Source organism: Salmo salar, chromosome ssa02, assembly GCF_905237065.1.
Source record: "Salmo salar chromosome ssa02, Ssal_v3.1, whole genome shotgun sequence".
Taxonomy (NCBI): domain Eukaryota; kingdom Metazoa; phylum Chordata; class Actinopteri; order Salmoniformes; family Salmonidae; genus Salmo; species Salmo salar.
The window spans coordinates 78,702,581-78,719,585 of NC_059443.1; the positions used below are offsets into that span (position 1 = coordinate 78,702,581).

The 17,005-nt window shown below is 47.8% G+C and overlaps 1 protein-coding gene across 5 annotated transcripts in view; it reads left to right on the top strand.

Annotated features, from left to right (window-relative positions):
• Positions 1–5,331: 5,331 nt before the first annotated feature.
• micall2b (mical-like 2b) overlaps positions 5,332–17,005 on the top strand; it is a 34,797-nt gene continuing 23,123 nt past the window's right edge. For 2 of the 5 annotated variants that reach the window (XM_045710580.1, XM_045710581.1), the window contains exons 1-4: positions 5,333–5,712; positions 8,016–8,064; positions 14,483–14,624; positions 16,295–16,482. In XM_045710580.1, coding sequence (XP_045566536.1) covers positions 5,570–5,712; positions 8,016–8,064; positions 14,483–14,624; positions 16,295–16,482 — 522 coding nt within the window. In that variant the 5' untranslated portion in view covers positions 5,333–5,569. Of the gene's footprint in view, positions 5,713–8,015; positions 8,065–14,482; positions 14,625–16,294; positions 16,483–17,005 lie in introns of all 5 variants that reach the window. The other 3 variants (XM_045710584.1, XM_045710586.1, XM_045710593.1) reach the window with 3 other exon arrangements.

The following is a 17,005-nucleotide window of genomic DNA, read 5'->3' on the forward strand; positions in this document are numbered from 1 at the left end:
CAGACGTAGTGGGAGGGAGAGAGAGGCAGACAGACGTAGTGGGAGGGAGAGAGAGGCAGACAGACGTAGTGGGAGGGAGGGAGAGAGAGGCAGACAGACGTAGTGGGAGGGAGAGAGAGAGAGGCAGACAGACGTAGTGGGAGGGAGAGAGAGAGAGAGGCAGACAGACGTAGTGGGAGGGAGAGAGAGAGAGGCAGACAGACGTAGTGGGAGGGAGAGAGAGAGAGGCAGACAGACGTAGTGGGAGGGAGAGAGAGAGAGGCAGACAGACATAGTGGGAGGGAGAGAGAGAGAGGCAGACAGACGTAGTGGGAGGGAGAGAGAGAGAGGCAGACAGACGTAGTGGGAGGGAGAGAGAGAGAGGCAGACAGACGTAGTGGGAGGGAGAGAGAGAGGCAGACAGACGTAGTGGGAGGGAGAGAGAGGCAGACAGACGTAGTGGGAGAGAGAGAGAGGCAGACAGACGTAGTGGGAGAGAGAGAGAGGCAGACAGACGTAGTGGGAGAAAGAGAGAGGCAGACAGACGTAGTGGGAGGGAGAGAGAGAGAGGCAGACAGACGTAGTGGGAGGGAGAGAGAGAGAGGCAGACAGACGTAGTGGGAGAGAGAGAGAGGCAGACAGACGTAGTGGGAGGGAGAGAGAGAGGCAGACAGACGTAGTGGGAGGGAGAGAGAGAGAGGCAGACAGACGTAGTGGGAGGGAGAGAGAGAGAGGCAGACAGACGTAGTGGGAGGGAGAGAGAGAGAGGCAGACAGACGTAGTGGGAGGGAGAGAGAGGCAGACAGACGTAGTGGGAGGGAGAGAGAGAGAGGCAGACAGACGTAGTGGGAGGGAGAGAGAGAGAGGCAGACAGACGTAGTGGGAGGGAGAGAGAGAGAGGCAGACAGACGTAGTGGGAGGGAGAGAGAGAGAGGCAGACAGACGTAGTGGGAGGGAGAGAGAGAGAGGCAGACAGACGTAGTGGGAGAGAGAGAGAGGCAGACAGACGTAGTGGGAGGGAGAGAGAGAGGCAGACAGACGTAGTGGGAGGGAGAGAGAGAGAGGCAGACAGACGTAGTGGGAGGGAGAGAGTAGATTAGTTTCATATTAATCTGTTCTCCCCAGTCTGTTCAGGAGGAGGACCATTGTGAGCTCTTCTTCTAATAAGGAACTATTCATGGTTCTACTTCCTGACTGCTCTGCATCAGGCTGGGATTTGGCAATGAGGAAATATGAGCAATAGTGAATCATTTGTTATGTCCTCTTACTTACAGATGTTCTCTCTCAATTCAAAGGGCTTTATTGGCGTGGGAAACATCTGTTTACAATGCCAAAGCAAGTGAAAGAGAATAAACAAAAGTGAAATAAACAAGAAATTAACAGTAAACATTAGTCACAAAAGTTTCAAAAGAATAGAGACATTTCAAATGTCATATTATTGCCATGTGCAGTGTTGTAACGATGTGCAAATAGTTCAAGTACAAAACTCTCAAATACACTCTCTCTCACACACACACCTTTTGTATCTCTCTCTTTCCCTTGTGCAAACACATGCCTGCTGTGGTGATATCTCCCAGTATCTCTCTCCCAGTATCTCTCTCCCAGTAATCTGTAACTGCCTTAGAAAGAGAACGCTAACCACTGATTATGTTCCCTGTTATCACAGTAGTAGATACACTGTGGGTTGGGTCAGTCCCCATTACTGATAAACTAAGTTCTCACACAGTGTTTTCATTGGCTCTGGGCAAACACACACACACATGGGGTGAAGGGCTAACTGTTTCCAGATGGGTCTTTCCGGTGCAGACATATATCAATAAATGGAGGGAAGAAAAGAAGTGTGGAGAGGAGAGAGAGCGATAGGGTGGTTGTGTAGTTTAGGAGAGCCCTGTCAGATGCTCTCTGGTCCGCACACTCAAAGCATTTCCTGTCTGGATTTTGGGATTAAAAGGAGACTGGGCCGAGGTTCTGTGTGTGTGGGTGGGTGGGGGACAGACTGCAGTAGTTATGTTTGGGGGGGGATGTCCAGTAGGGATGTTGATAGTGTGGGGGGGTGGGGATGTCCAGTAGGGATGTTGATAGTGTGTGTGTGGGTGGGTGGGTAGGGGGATGTCCAGTAGGGATGTTGATAGTGTGTGTGTGGGTGGGTAGGGGGATGTCCAGTAGGGATGTTGATAGTGTGTGTGTGGGTGGGTAGGGGGATGTCCAGTAGGGATGTTGATAGTGTGTGTGTGGGTGGGTAGGGGGATGTCCAGTAGGGATGTTGATAGTGTGTGTGTGGGTGGGTAGGGGGATGTCCAGTAGGGATGTTGATAGTGTGTGTGTGGGTGGGTAGGGGGATGTCCAGTAGGGATGTTGATAGTGTGTGTGTGGGTGGGTAGGGGGATGTCCAGTAGGGATGTTGATAGTGTGTGTGTGGGTGGGTAGGGGGATGTCCAGTAGGGATGTTGATAGTGTGTGTGTGGGTGGGTAGGGGGATGTCCAGTAGGGATGTTGATAGTGTGTGTGTACACTGCCAGCACTCTTACAGGAACCCTTGGACTGTTTATTCCTCAGTCTGTTGCTCTGTCTAAGTGGACAGAGGTTAGACAGAGAGAATGTTCTAGAACATAAAACTTCTTCAATATGGCTGTGCATGCTCTGCATTTATGCATGTTCAATCTGTGCTTCCTGTGGTGCTCCCTTCACCTGTATTTACTTCTCCAGGTACATCCTCCTTAACCACCGATCTAGGATCAAATTACTCTTCCCTACTCCTAACCTGAACCATTAGATACTAACCTAACCACAGATCTAGGATCAAATTACTCTTCCCTACTCCTAACCTGAACCGTTAATGGGACAAAACTAGTTAATAGTACTGGAGTAGTTCCTCCCATATCTACCTGGAAACAGGATTTCAGATCAGTATCTAGGTGATAGTACTGTAGTAGTTCCATATCAACCTGGAAACAGGATCTCAGATCAGTATCTAGGTGATAGTACTGTAGTAGTTCCTCCCATATCTACCTGGAAACAGGACCTCAGATCAGTATCTAGGTGATAGTACTGTAGTAGTTCCATCTCCTAAACTCATTCTTTTCTTTTCCCATATCTACCTGGAAACAGGACCTCAGATCAGTATCTAGGTGATAGTACTGTAGTAGTTCCATAACTACCTGGAAACAGGATCTCAGATCAGTATCTAGGTGATAGTACTGTAGTAGTCCCATATCTACCTGGAAACAGGATCTCAGATCAGTATCTAGGTGATAGTACTGTAGTAGTTCCATATCTACCTGGAAACAGGATCTCAGATCAGTATCTAGGTTATAGTACTGTAGTAGTTCCTCCCATATCTACCTGGAAACAGGATCTCAGATCAGTATCTAGGTGATAGTACTGTAGTAGTTCCTCCCATATCTACCTGGAAACAGGATCTCAGATCAGTATCTAGGTGATAGTACTGTAGTAGTTCCTCCCATATCTACCTGGAAACAGGATCTCAGATCAGTATCTAGGTGATAGTACTGTAGTAGTTCCATATCTACCTGGAAACAGGATCTCAGATCAGTATCTAGGTGATAGTACTGTAGTAGTCCCATATCTACCTGGAAACAGGATCTCAGATCAGTATCTAGGTGATAGTACTGTAGTAGTTCCTCCCATATCTACCTGGAAACAGGATCTCAGATCAGTATCTAGGTGATAGTACTGTAGTAGTTCCTCCCATATCTACCTGGAAACAGGATCTCAGATCAGTATCTAGGTGATAGTACTGTAGTAGTCCCATATCTACCTGGAAACAGGATCTCAGATCAGTATCTAGATTATAGTACTGTAGTAGTTCCATATCTACCTGGAAACAGGATCTCAGATCAGTATCTAGGTGATAGTACTGTAGTAGTTCCTCCCATATCTACCTGGAAACAGGATCTCAGATCAGTATCTAGGTGATAGTACTGTAGTAGTTCCATATCTACCTGGAAACAGGATCTCAGATCAGTATCTAGGTTATAGTACTGTAGTAGTTCCATATCTACCTGGAAACAGGATCTCAGTATGGTAGTGGGAAGGTATCAGGTAACTTGGCAGGTTGGGCACACATACACACATTCTCCTGGCAGGACAGGTAAGTTAAGGTAGAGCAGACCAGGGACCACCTGGTAGCTTTAAGGGCTCTCCACAGTGATTTTCTACGGAGCTCTGTTTGTTTCGTGTTGCAAAAATGCAGTCACACAAAAGTACGTTGAGAGCTACGCAAACGAACCCCGTAGACTGTGTAGAACCCTTTAGTGTTACATAAAGCCACACCCTCGACTGTGAGTCAGCTGTTTTACTGCATCTGCCTCCTTCATCTAGGCCAAGATCAGACACAGATCCTCCTTCATCTAGGCCAAGATCAGACACAGATCCCCTTTCAAAAGGAAAGTCACAGCCTTTGTCAAATTCACTACTGATATTTACCATGTTCTTGCAACAAAATCACTGTAATTGTAAATCCATGACTAGAGCATTGCTTTCTTTCTTTCTCCCTCTCTCCTCTTTACTCTCTCTCCCTCTCCCCGCCACAGAAACCTTTTCAGGTGTCAAATCAGTTGACTTAATCGGTTTGATTTGATCACCAAAAAGAACCCCATAGACGACTCTCTTGTAACTGATACTTGCATTGTTCTTGCAACAAAATACTACTGTAATTGTAAATTCATGAATAGAGCAATACTTTTTCTCTCACCTTTCTCTCCCTCTCTCTCTCTATCTATCCCTCAAAAGAAACAGCCACGGACCGATGACGAGCGTCAATGGGTGTAAGTTGATATCAAGAAACTCCGATATCAGAAAACACCCCCTTTTCCGGAAAGTACCCGTTTGACTCCGCCCATTCTACGTCATGACAAGAAACCTTTTCAGGTATCAAATCAGTTTTTATTTGATTGTCAAACAATCAAGGATGTATATCAACACTAGATTGAATATACTATGTATTGGGCATTGAGAGGCTTTGAAGCCACCGGTCGGCCATATTGGTACTCCCCAGTAGCAGTCATCCATAGGAATTAATGGAAATATACAGTATTTCAATTAAATGTTTCAAGGACAAAATTACATGTATTTTTTTTGGCGTGGGGACAGTAGCATTAGTAATCTCCCCAAAATTATACTTGAAGGAAAATGTTTTTATATATTTATTTTTTATGTTTAGCTCACGTGTAAAGTATGCATTGTGGTGTCAGTAATACAATAAAAATGGCGTTAACGAATGTTGACATGAATAAATGGATTTCTATAGCTTCCAGAATATGTTTTCCATCGGTAGGGGAGTGACAAGATGGAGGCGCGGCGGCTTCAACACAGCGCCCCGTATGCGTTATCTAGTGTATTTATATAAATAATTGAACAGAACCACGCGGACGACTTTCTCTCTCTCTTTTTTTAACGCGGTTTCCCCAATCATTCTTCAGAAGTTGGATCAAAACCTTTTTCCCGTAAGGCGGATTTCAGTCAGTCTATTTATTGAAGTTGTGAAAACTCAGCTAGTTGCCGTCAGATCGTGAACTTGGTTCGCGTCTTGCCGCTTGCACTCGGTTCGGGGTTTCGGGAGAGAACTAGGATGTCTGCGGTGAAAGCGCTGCAACAGTGGTGTAAGATCCAGGTTCAGGGTTACAGAGATGTCACTATCACCAATATGACAACTTCTTTCAGGGACGGGATGGCTTTCTGCGCCCTCATTCACCGAAACAGACCCGACCTCATGTAAGTAGAGGGCAGTATCGATAGAACTACTTCGAGAGTTGCGAAATTCTATGAGGAAGTTAATAAACTCGACAGTTTAAACAGAATGAGTCTTGATTTTTGTCTTAGTTCCTATGGTGACAGCGTAACCTGTATTTATTGCAACAAAGTAGCCCTTGTATGCAACACGAAATAAATATTATGTTAGTTTCCTTTCATTGCCTGGAGGTAGTTCCCTGAAAGTATCAGTAGCCTAACAACATGGACATGAAAACCCTACAACTCTTGCCAACTCAACGTGGCAGTAAACATTTGTGCTTCCTTCCGATTTGTAAACGAATCCTCAAATAAAAAACGGAATTTGACACGATTTCTGAATATAACAATATCTGTATATCAGTGATAAAGCCTAGTCTTTTGTCAAATCTTTCTTTAAAGACACAGTAGCTTATAGGTTTACAGTAAACAGTTGATGAGAGGGTAACCGTCTAAACATAACATTGACTATTTGAGATAATCAGTAGCCTAAGAAGTCTACTGTTTGAATGACAAGGCGTCTTTTCCACATGTTTCACTCAAAGGAGAACTCAGTCTAAAGACCCAAATATATATTTTTTATAGAATCAGTGGAAAACTGGTGTGTGAGACTGACTCTGAGTTGCATTTTGACATTTTAATAATAGCAAAGTGAATCACTGGTCATAAGATGGAGTGACATCATTGATGCTGTCGTTATGATTGTGTGGTTGTCAAGTGAAGACGTTTTTGAATGATTCTGCAAAGGAGTCAGAGCAAATGGAATGGCATCCAATGTGTTTGCCGTATTTTGATACCACTCCACTGATTTCACTACAGCCATTACCACGAGCCTGTTCTCCCCAATTATGGTGCCACCAACCTCCTGTGGACTAGATTGAGATCCAGGGAATAATGGCAGGTAGCTTGTGTCAGTGGGGTGTGAGATCCAGGGAATAATGACAGGTTGCTTGCGTCAGTGCGGTGTGAGATCCAGGGAATAATGACAGGTAGCTTGCTTCAGTGGGGTGTGAGATCCAGGGAATAATGGCAGGTAGCTTGCGTCAGTGGGGTGTGAGATCCAGGGAATAATGACAGGTAGCTTGCTTCAGTGGGGTGTGAGATCCAGGGAATAATGGCAGGTAGCTTGCTTCAGTGGGGTGTGAGATCCAGGGAATAATGGCAGGTAGCTTGCGTCAGTGGGGTGTGAGATCCAGGGAATAATGGCAGGTAGCTTGCGTCAGTGGGGTGTGAGATCCAGGGAATAATGGCAGGTAGCTTGCGTCAGTGGGGTGTGAGATCCAGGGAATAATGGCAGGTAGCTTGCGTCAGTGGGGTGTGAGATCCAGGGAATAATGGCAGGTAGATTGCGTCAGTGGGGTGTGAGATCCAGGGAATAATGGCAGGTAGCTTGCGTCAGTGGGGTGTGAGATCCAGGGAATAATGGCAGGTAGATTGCGTCAGTGGGGTGTGAGATCCAGGGAATAATGGCAGGTAGCTTGCGTCAGTGGGGTGTGAGATCCAGGGAATAATGGCAGGTAGCTTGCGTCAGTGGGGTGTGAGATCCAGGGAATAATGGCAGGTAGCTTGCGTCAGTGGGGTGTGAGATCCAGGGAATAATGGCAGGTAGCTTGCTTCAGTGGGGTGTGAGATCCAGGGAATAATGACAGGTAGCTTGCTTCAGTGGGGTGTGAGATCCAGGGAATAATGACAGGTAGCTTGCTTCAGTGGGGTGTGAGATCCAGGGAATAATGGCAGGTAGCTTGCGTCAGTGGGGTGTGAGATCCAGGGAATAATGGCAGGTAGCTTGCGTCAGTGGGGTGTGAGATCCAGGGAATAATGACAGGTAGCTTGCTTCAGTGGGGTGTGAGATCCAGGGAATAATGGCAGGTAGCTTGCGTCAGTGGGGTGTGAGATCCAGGGAATAATGGCAGGTAGCTTGCGTCAGTGGGGTGTGAGATCCAGGGAATAATGGCAGGTAGCTTGCGTCAGTGGGGTGTGAGATCCAGGGAATAATGGCAGGTAGCTTGCGTCAGTGGGGTGTGAGATCCAGGGAATAATGGCAGGTAGCTTGCGTCAGTGGGGTGTGAGATCCAGGGAATAATGGCAGGTACCTTGCGTCAGTGGGGTGTGAGATCCAGGGAATAATGGCAGGTACCTTGCGTCAGTGGGGTGTGAGATCCAGGGAATAATGGCAGGTAGCTTGTGTCAGTGGGGTGTGAGATCCAGGGAATAATGACAGGTAGCTTGTGTCAGTGGTGTTATTGATGTGTCATGTCATCAACCAAATCTGTGCTTCTTCTCCTCAGTGACTTTGATTCCCTGAAGAAGGAGAATGTCTATGACAACAACCACCTGGTAAGTTACCGATAAACACACACATACGTGTGATAGCGGGATGGCTCGGGTGGTTGATGTCCTTGAGGTTTGTTTTGGCCTTCCTGTGACATCGGATGCTATATGTGTCGTCGTCCCCCCGTGATGCATTGGGCAGACCGCACCACCCTCTGGAGAGGCCTGCGGTTGCGAGCTATGCAGTTGCCGTACCAGGCGATGATTCAGCCTGACAGGATGCTCTCAATTGTGCATCTGTAAAAGTTTGAGGGTTTTAGGTGCCAAGACAAATTTCTTCAGCCATAGACTGCTATAGATTATACAGCCAGCTGAGTCTCACTACTCTTCACCATAGACTACTATAGATTATACAGCCATCTGAGTCTCACTACTCCACACCATAGACTACTATAGATTATACAGCCAACTGAGTCTCACTACTCCACACCATAGACTACTATAGATTATACAGCCATCTGAGTCTCACTACTCCACACCATAGACTACTATAGATTATACAGCCAGCTGAGTCTCACCATAGACTACTATAGATTATACAGTCAGCTAAATCTCACTACTCTTCACCATAGACTACTATAGATTATACAGCCAGCTGACTGTCACTCCAGACCATAAACTCCAGAAAACTGACCACCATTTTAGCACCAATTCATTATATAGAGTGATATATCTAGGCCTAACACTCTACCACTATACTTCTGACATAGAACTATAGTAACATTCTACCACTATACTTCTGACATAGAACTACAGTAACATTCTACCACTATACTTCTGACATAGAACTACAGTAACATTCTACCACTATACTTCTGACATAGAACTATAGTAACATTCTACCACTATACTTCTGACATAGAACTACAGTAACATTCTAGCCTCTGAATTATTCTGACATAGAACTACAGTAACATTCTAGCCTCTGAATTATTCTGACATAGAACTACAGTAACATTCTAGCCTCTGAATTATTCTGACATAGAACAACAGTAACATTCTAGCCTCTGAATTATTCTGACATAGAACTACAGTAACATTCTAGCCTCATGGAAAATATTAGTGTTATTTCGAACAACCAACGAGGAACTCTGCCGTAAACCAGGTGCATATTGAACGTTGAGATTACCAGAGGCCAGTTCTCTATGCCAATGACAAGGAGTGGAATGTTAGCTACAGAGCTACACTACCCACAGCTCTGTGTCATGCAGGCCAGTTATTAATGATTAATGTAGTTGCCATAGTTACATGTCCTCTGAAAGCATAACAGGGCCATACCAACAGTTGGAAATTTGTGGGAATTTCTCCCGTTAGATTCCACACATACATTTTCACTTTTGTTTTGGAATGATCCTGTTCCCCCCTTTCCTCAGGGCAGGGAGAGAGAAGGGAGAGGTTAGCCTGGAGGTTTCCTCAGGGCAGGGAGAGGTTAGCCTGGAGGTTTCCTCAGGGCAGGGGGAGGTTAGCCTGGAGGTTTCCTCAGGGCAGGGGGAGGTTAGCCTGGAGGTTTCCTCAGGGCAGGGGGAGGTTAGCCTGGAGGTTTCCTCAGGGCAGGGGGAGGTTAGCCTGGAGGTTTCCTCAGGGCAGGGGGAGGTTAGCCTGGAGGTTTCCTCAGGGCAGGGGGAGGATAGCCTGGAGGTTTCCTCAGGGCAGGGGGAGGTTAGCCTGGAGGTTTCCTCAGGGCAGGGAGAGGTTAGCCTGGAGGTTTCTTCAGGGCAGGGAGAGAGAAGGGAGAGGATAGCCCGGAGGTTTCCTCAGGGCAGGGAGAGAGAAGGGAGAGGTTAGCCCGGAGGTTTCCTCAGGGCAGGGAGAGAGAAGGGAGAGTTAGCCTGGAGGTTTTCCTCGGGGCAGGGAGAGGTTAGCCCGGAGGTTTCCTCAGGGCAGGGAGAGAGAAGGGAGAGGTTAGCCCGGAGGTTTCCTCAGGGCAGGGAGAGAGAAGGGAGAGGTTAGCCCGGAGGTTTCCTCAGGGCAGGGAGAGGAGTTCCAGGCAGGGAGAGGTTAGCCCGGAGGTTTTCCTCGGGGCAGGGAGAGGTTAGCCCGGAGGTTTCCTCAGGGCAGGGAGAGAGCCCGGAGGTTTCCAGGCAGGGAGAGGTTAGCCCGGAGGTTTCCTCAGGGCAGGGAGAGAGAAGGGAGAGGTTAGCCCGGAGGTTTCCTCAGGGCAGGAGAGGTTAGCCCGGAGGTTTCCTCAGGGCAGGGAGAGGTTAGCCCGGAGGTTTCCTCAGGGCAGGGAGAGGTTAGCCCGGGAGGTTTCCTCAGGGCAGGGAGAGGTTAGCCCGGAGGTTTCCTCAGGGCAGGGAGAGGTTAGCCCGGAGGTTTCCTCAGGGCAGGGAGAGGTTAGCCCGGAGGTTTCCTCAGGGCAGGGAGAGGTTAGCCCGGAGGTTTCCTCAGGGCAGGGAGAGGTTAGCCCGGAGGTTTCCTCAGGGCAGGGAGAGGTTAGCCCGGAGGTTTCCTCAGGGCAGGGAGAGGTTAGCCCGGAGGTTTCCTCAGGGCAGGGAGAGGTTAGCCCGGAGGTTTCCTCAGGGCAGGGAGAGGTTAGCCCGGAGGTTTCCTCAGGGCAGGGAGAGGTTAGCCCGGAGGTTTCCTCAGGGCAGGGAGAGATTAGCCCGGAGGTTTCCTCAGGGCAGGGAGAGGTTAGCCCGGAGGTTTCCTCAGGGCATGGAGAGAGAAGGGAGAGGTTAGCCTGGAGGTTTCCTCAGGGCAGGGAGAGAGAAGGGAGAGGTTAGCCCGGAGGTTTCAACTGTGTGTGTGTGTGTCATGGCTGGCCTGCCTTCAGAAGTGAAAGTTGGATCATAGTAATGTAAACAGCTTTTTATAGCTGTAGTGATGAACTGATAAGTCAGCCGGTTTCAGACATAGACATGTTGTTTATCAAATCATGTTGTCACGGGTCACAGCTCAAATGGCACCCTATTCCCTAAATAGTGCACTACTTTTCACCAGGGTCCACAGGGCTTGGGTCAAATGTAGTGGACTTTATAGGGAACAGGGCCCTACTTGGAATGCTGTTATGGAGTAGCTCTTCTGTCCTTCCCTTCTGCTTCCATGGAGTTGGTGTTCCAGGAACTGGTGTGGATGAGGGGAGCATGTCCTGCTGCAGACAGACACACACACACACCACACACACACACACACACACACACACACACACACACACTTTGACTGTTGAAACCCCCGGGCTTTCCATTCTTTCTCCTAGTCATCAGGAAGCCAGGAACATTTCTGACTTGAAAGTGAGGAATCTAACAGGAGAAATTCCCAAGAACTCCAGACTGTTGATGGTCCTGCAATGGTTTCCTGAATCACTGCTGTGATCTATCCTGTCCTGTTTTTACATGTCTGTTTCTCTTTCCTGAATCACTGCTGTGATCTATCCTGTCCTGTTTTTACATGTGTGTTTCTCTTTCCTGAATCATTGCTGTTATCTATCCTGTCTTGTCTGTTTTCTTCTCATACTTTATTTGTTCTGGTGTAAAAACGCAGCTGTAGAACCAGGCCAGCCAGCCTGCCAGGCCAGCTACTTCAGTTGCTTGGGCTGTATTCACACACACACACAGTCCATTACAACACTAAGACCTACATAGCAGCTACTGTAAACAAGGAGTTAACCCACATTCTGCCTTGCAAATTCAGAAATTAGTGGACAGGGATTTCTCAAACACAGAAATGGTAACAAAGACATCTCTCTTTCTCACACACAAAGTCACTTTACCAGTTATTTCAGTCATGTGTGGTGTGGGAGTGTTGGAATGAGAACAGCGCTTTGTCTCTGAGTCTCCTCCTCTATAGACCAATGGGAGTGTTGGAATGAGAACAATACTTTGTCTCTGAGTCTCTGCCTCTATAGACCAGTCCCTGAGTCAGCAGATCTCCATATCTACAGTGTGTCAATCTTGATAACAATATCTAAATCACATGTTATTGGTCACATGCTTGGTAAACAACAGGTGTAGACTAACAGCTGATTGGTCCTTCCCAACAAGGGAGAGAGAAAGAACATAGACAAGTAGTACAACAGTAATCACACGTCAATAAACACACAACGAGTAACGATAACTTGGCTCTATACACACTGAGTAACGATAACTTGGCTATATATACACTGAGTAACGATAACTTGGCTAAATACACACAATGAGTAACGATAACTTGGCTATATACACACTGAGTAACAATAACTTGGCTCTATACACAATGAGTAACGATAACTTGGCTCTATACACAATGAGTAACGATAACTTGGCTCTATACACACTGAGTAACGATAACTTGGCTATATATACACTGAGTAACGATAACTTGGCTCTATACACAATGAGTAACGATAACTTGGCTCTATACACACTGAGTAACGATAACTTGGCTCTATACACAATGAGTAACGATAACTTGGCTAAATACACACAATGAGTAACGATAACTTGGCTATATACACACCGAGTAATGATAACTTGGCTATATACACACACCGAGTAACGATAACTTGGCTATATACACAATAAGTAACGATAACTTGGCTATATACACACTGAGTAACGATAACTTGGCTCTATACACAATGAGTAACGATAACTTGGCTCTATACACAATGAGTAACGATAACTTGGCTCTATACACAATGAGTAACGATAACTTGGCTCTATACACAATGAGTAACGATAACTTGGCTATATACACACCGAGTAACGATAACTTGGCTATATACACACACCGAGTAACGATAACTTGGCTATATACACACACCGAGTAACGATAACTTGGCTCTATACACAATGAGTAACGATAACTTGGCTCTATACACAATGAGTAACGATAACTTGGCTATATACACACTGAGTAACGATAACTTGGCTCTATACACAATGAGTAACGATAACTTGGCTCTATATACACTGAGTAACGATAACTTGGCTCTATACACACTGAGTAACGATAACTTGGCTATATACACACAATGAGTAACGATAACTTGGCTATATACACACAATGAGTAACGATAACTTGGCTATATACACACACTGAGTAACGATAACTTGGCTATATACACACACCGAGTAACGATAACTTGGCTATATACACACCGAGTAACGATAACTTGGCTATATAGACAGGGTACCAGTACTGAGTCAATGTGCAGGGGTACGAGGTAATAACTTGGCTATATAGACGGGGTACCAGTACTGAGTCAATGTGCAGGGGTACGAGGTAATAACTTGACTATATAGACGGGGTACCAGTACTGAGTCAATGTGCAGGGGTACGAGGTAATAACTTGGCTATATAGACGGGGTACCAGTACTGAGTCAATATGCAGGGGTACGAGGTAATAACTTGGCTATATAGACGGGGTAACAGTACTGAGTCAATGTGCAGGGGTACGAGGTAATAACTTGGCTATATAGACAGGGTACCAGTACTGAGTCAATGTGCAGGGATACGAGGTAATAACTTGGCTATATAGACGGGGTAACAGTACTGAGTCAATGTGCAGGGGTACGAGGTAATAACTTGGCTATATAGACAGGGTACCAGTACTGAGTCAATGTGCAGGGGTACGAGGTAATAACTTGGCTATATAGACAGGGTACCAGTACTGAGTCAATGTGCAGGGGTACGAGGTAATAACTTGGCTATATAGACAGGGTACCAGTACTGAGTCAATGTGCAGGGGTACAAGGTAATGGAGATCCTATGTAGATAGTCTGGTTAACTATTTAGCAGTCTTATGGCTTGGGGGTAGAAGCTGGTCAGGGTCCTGTTGGTTCCAGACTTGGTACATCGGTACCGCTTGCCGTGCGGTAGCATAGAATGAGAACAGTCTATGACTTGGGAGGCTTTAGTCTGACAATTTTTACGGCCTTCCTCTGACACCGCCTGGTATAGAGGTCCTGGATGGCAGGAAGCTCGGCCCCAGTGATGTACTGGGCCGTACACACTACCCTCTGTAGTGCCTTGTGGACGGATGCCAAGCAGTTGGCAGCGCGGCAAGATGCTCTCAGCGGTGCAGCTGTAGAACTTTTTGAGGATCTGAGGACCCCTGCCAAATCTTTTCAGCCTGCTGAGGGGGAAGAGACGTTGTCGTGCCTTCTTGTTCTGTGCTCCCAGGCATTCCAACCTTCTTGATATCTCTTTGTTCCCAGGTGTACAGCCTTCTATATATCTGTGTGTTCCAGCCTTCTATATATCTGTGTGTTCCAGCCTTCTATATATCTGTGTGTTCCAGCCTTCTATATATCTGTGTGTTCCAGCCTTCTATATATCTGTGTGTTCCAGCCTTCTATATATCTGTGTGTATATATCTGTGTGTATACATCTGTGTGTTCCAGCCTTCTATACATCTGTGTGTTCCAGCCTTCTATACATCTGTGTGTTCCAGCCTTCTATACATCTGTGTGTTCCAGCCTTCTATACATCTGTGTGTTCCCAGGCGTTCCGGGTAGCGGAGGATGAGTTGGGGATCCCAGCTCTGTTAGATGCTGAGGACATGGTGGCCCTGAAGATACCAGACAGACTCAGTATTCTGACATATGTCTCACAATACTACAACTACTTCCATGGCAAATCACCTAGTGAGTAGTACACATACACACATACATATTGAGTAAACATGTGCAAGCATACATATGACACGCTGCCCACACGCTGCCCACACGCTGCCCACACGCTGCCCACACGCTGCCCACACGCCGCCCACACGCCGCCCACACGCTGCCCACACGATACTCACATGCTGCCAACACGCTTCCCACATGATACTCACACGCTGCCAATATGCTGCCCACATGATACTCATATGCTGCCCACATGCTGCCCACGTGATACCCACACACTGCCCACATGATACCCACACGCTGCCCACACGGTACCCACACGGTACCCACACGCTGCCCACACGCTGCCCACACGCTGCCCACACGCTGCCCACACGCTGCCCACACGCTGCCCACATGCTGCCCACATGATACTCACATGCTGCCAACACGCTGCCCACATGATACTCACATGCTGCCAACACGCTGCCCACATGATACTCACATGCTGCCAACACGCTGCCCACATGATACCCACACGCTGCCCACATGATACCCACACGCTGCCCACATGATACCCACACGCTGCCCACATGATGCCCACATGATGCCCACATGATACCCACATGATGCCCACATGATACCCACACGCTGCCCACACGCTGCCCACACGCTGCCCACACGATAGTCACACGCTGCCCACACGATAGTCACACGCTGCCCACACGATAGTCACACGCTGCCCATACGATAGTCACACGCTGCCCACACGATAGTCACACGCTGCCCACACGATAGTCACACGCTGCCCACACGCTGCCCACACGATACTCACAAGCTGCCAACACGCTGCCCACACGATACTCACAAGCTGCCAACACGCTGCCCACACGACGCTGCCCACACGACGCTGCCCACACGACGCTGCCCACACGACGCTGCCCACACGACGCTGCCCACACGACGCTGCCCACACGACGCTGCCCACACGACGCTGCCCACACGACGCTGCCCACACGACGCTGCCCACACGACGCTGCCCACACGATGCTGCCCACACGCTGCCCACATGATACTCACACGCTGCCCACATGATACTCACATGCTGCCAACACGCTGCCCACATGATACCCACACGCTGCCCACATGATACCCACACGCTGCCCACATGATACCCACACGCTGCCCACATGATACCCACACGCTGCCCACATGATACCCACACGCTGCCCACATGATACCCACACGCTGCCCACACGCTGCCCACACGCTGCCCACACGATAGTCACACGCTGCCCACACGATAGTCACACGCTGCCCACACGATAGTCACACGCTGCCCACACGATAGTCACACGCTGCCCACACGATACTCACAAGCTGCCAACACGCTGCCCACACGATACTCACAAGCTGCCAACACGCTGCCCACTCGATGCTGCCCACTCGATGCTGCCCACTCGATGCTGCCCACTCGCTGCTGCCCACACGCTGCTGCCCACACGCTGCTGCCCACACGCTGCTGCCCACACGCTGCTGCCCACACGATGCTGCCCACACGATACTCACACGCTGCCCACACGATACTCACATGATGCTCACATGCTGCCAACACGCTGCCCACACGATACCCACATGCTGCTCACGCGATATGGGCACACACATACTGTGATGAACTTTGTGATCAAGTAGTGTGTGTGTGTGTGTAGTTGGCGGCATGGCGGGGATAAAGCGTCCAGCGGAGGCATCCACAGAAGAGGGGCCTTCTGGTAAAAAGAACCAAGCAGTTGTTTCCAAGGTCTTCCCCGCCTCTCCCCCCTCTAAATCTGCTACTGAGAACCGCCCTCCCCCCTCCTCCTCACCCAAAGCCTCAACCAGACCAGACAGGGCAGCACAGGTAAGGATCTCCTTTAAATACTCTTCTCCAGGGTTGGCCAACCCTGTTCCTGGAGAGATGCCCTCCTGTGGGTTTTCACTCCGCCCCAGTCCTAACTAGCCTGATTGGTCTTATTAACAAGCTAATTATTATTACTAGTTGTTGATGGATATTGATGTTGTAGTGCATTGTTGAAGGGTTATTAGCAAAGCAAGCGTTTCACTGTACCTTGTGCACGTGACCAATACACTTTGATTTGATTGTATTGTCAGTCTGTCAGATAGTCCAGTGAGTGTCGTTGAGACTGGTAGGCAATGAACAGGTGCTTTGTCAAAGCCTATGTCAGATATTTAACTCCATATAACGAGTTGAGGAATACAATAAGATTCTCCTCTTTTCTAGTGTAGGTTTGTAATTCAATTTTTTTTGTTTTCGGTCTTGTTTCTAGCGATTTGAAATAAAAAATAATCATTGTTTCACGGACCCACTGTAGTCCCTCCAATAACCCCTAGGTTACTAGGTTAAATACTGTCTGTTGTAACTA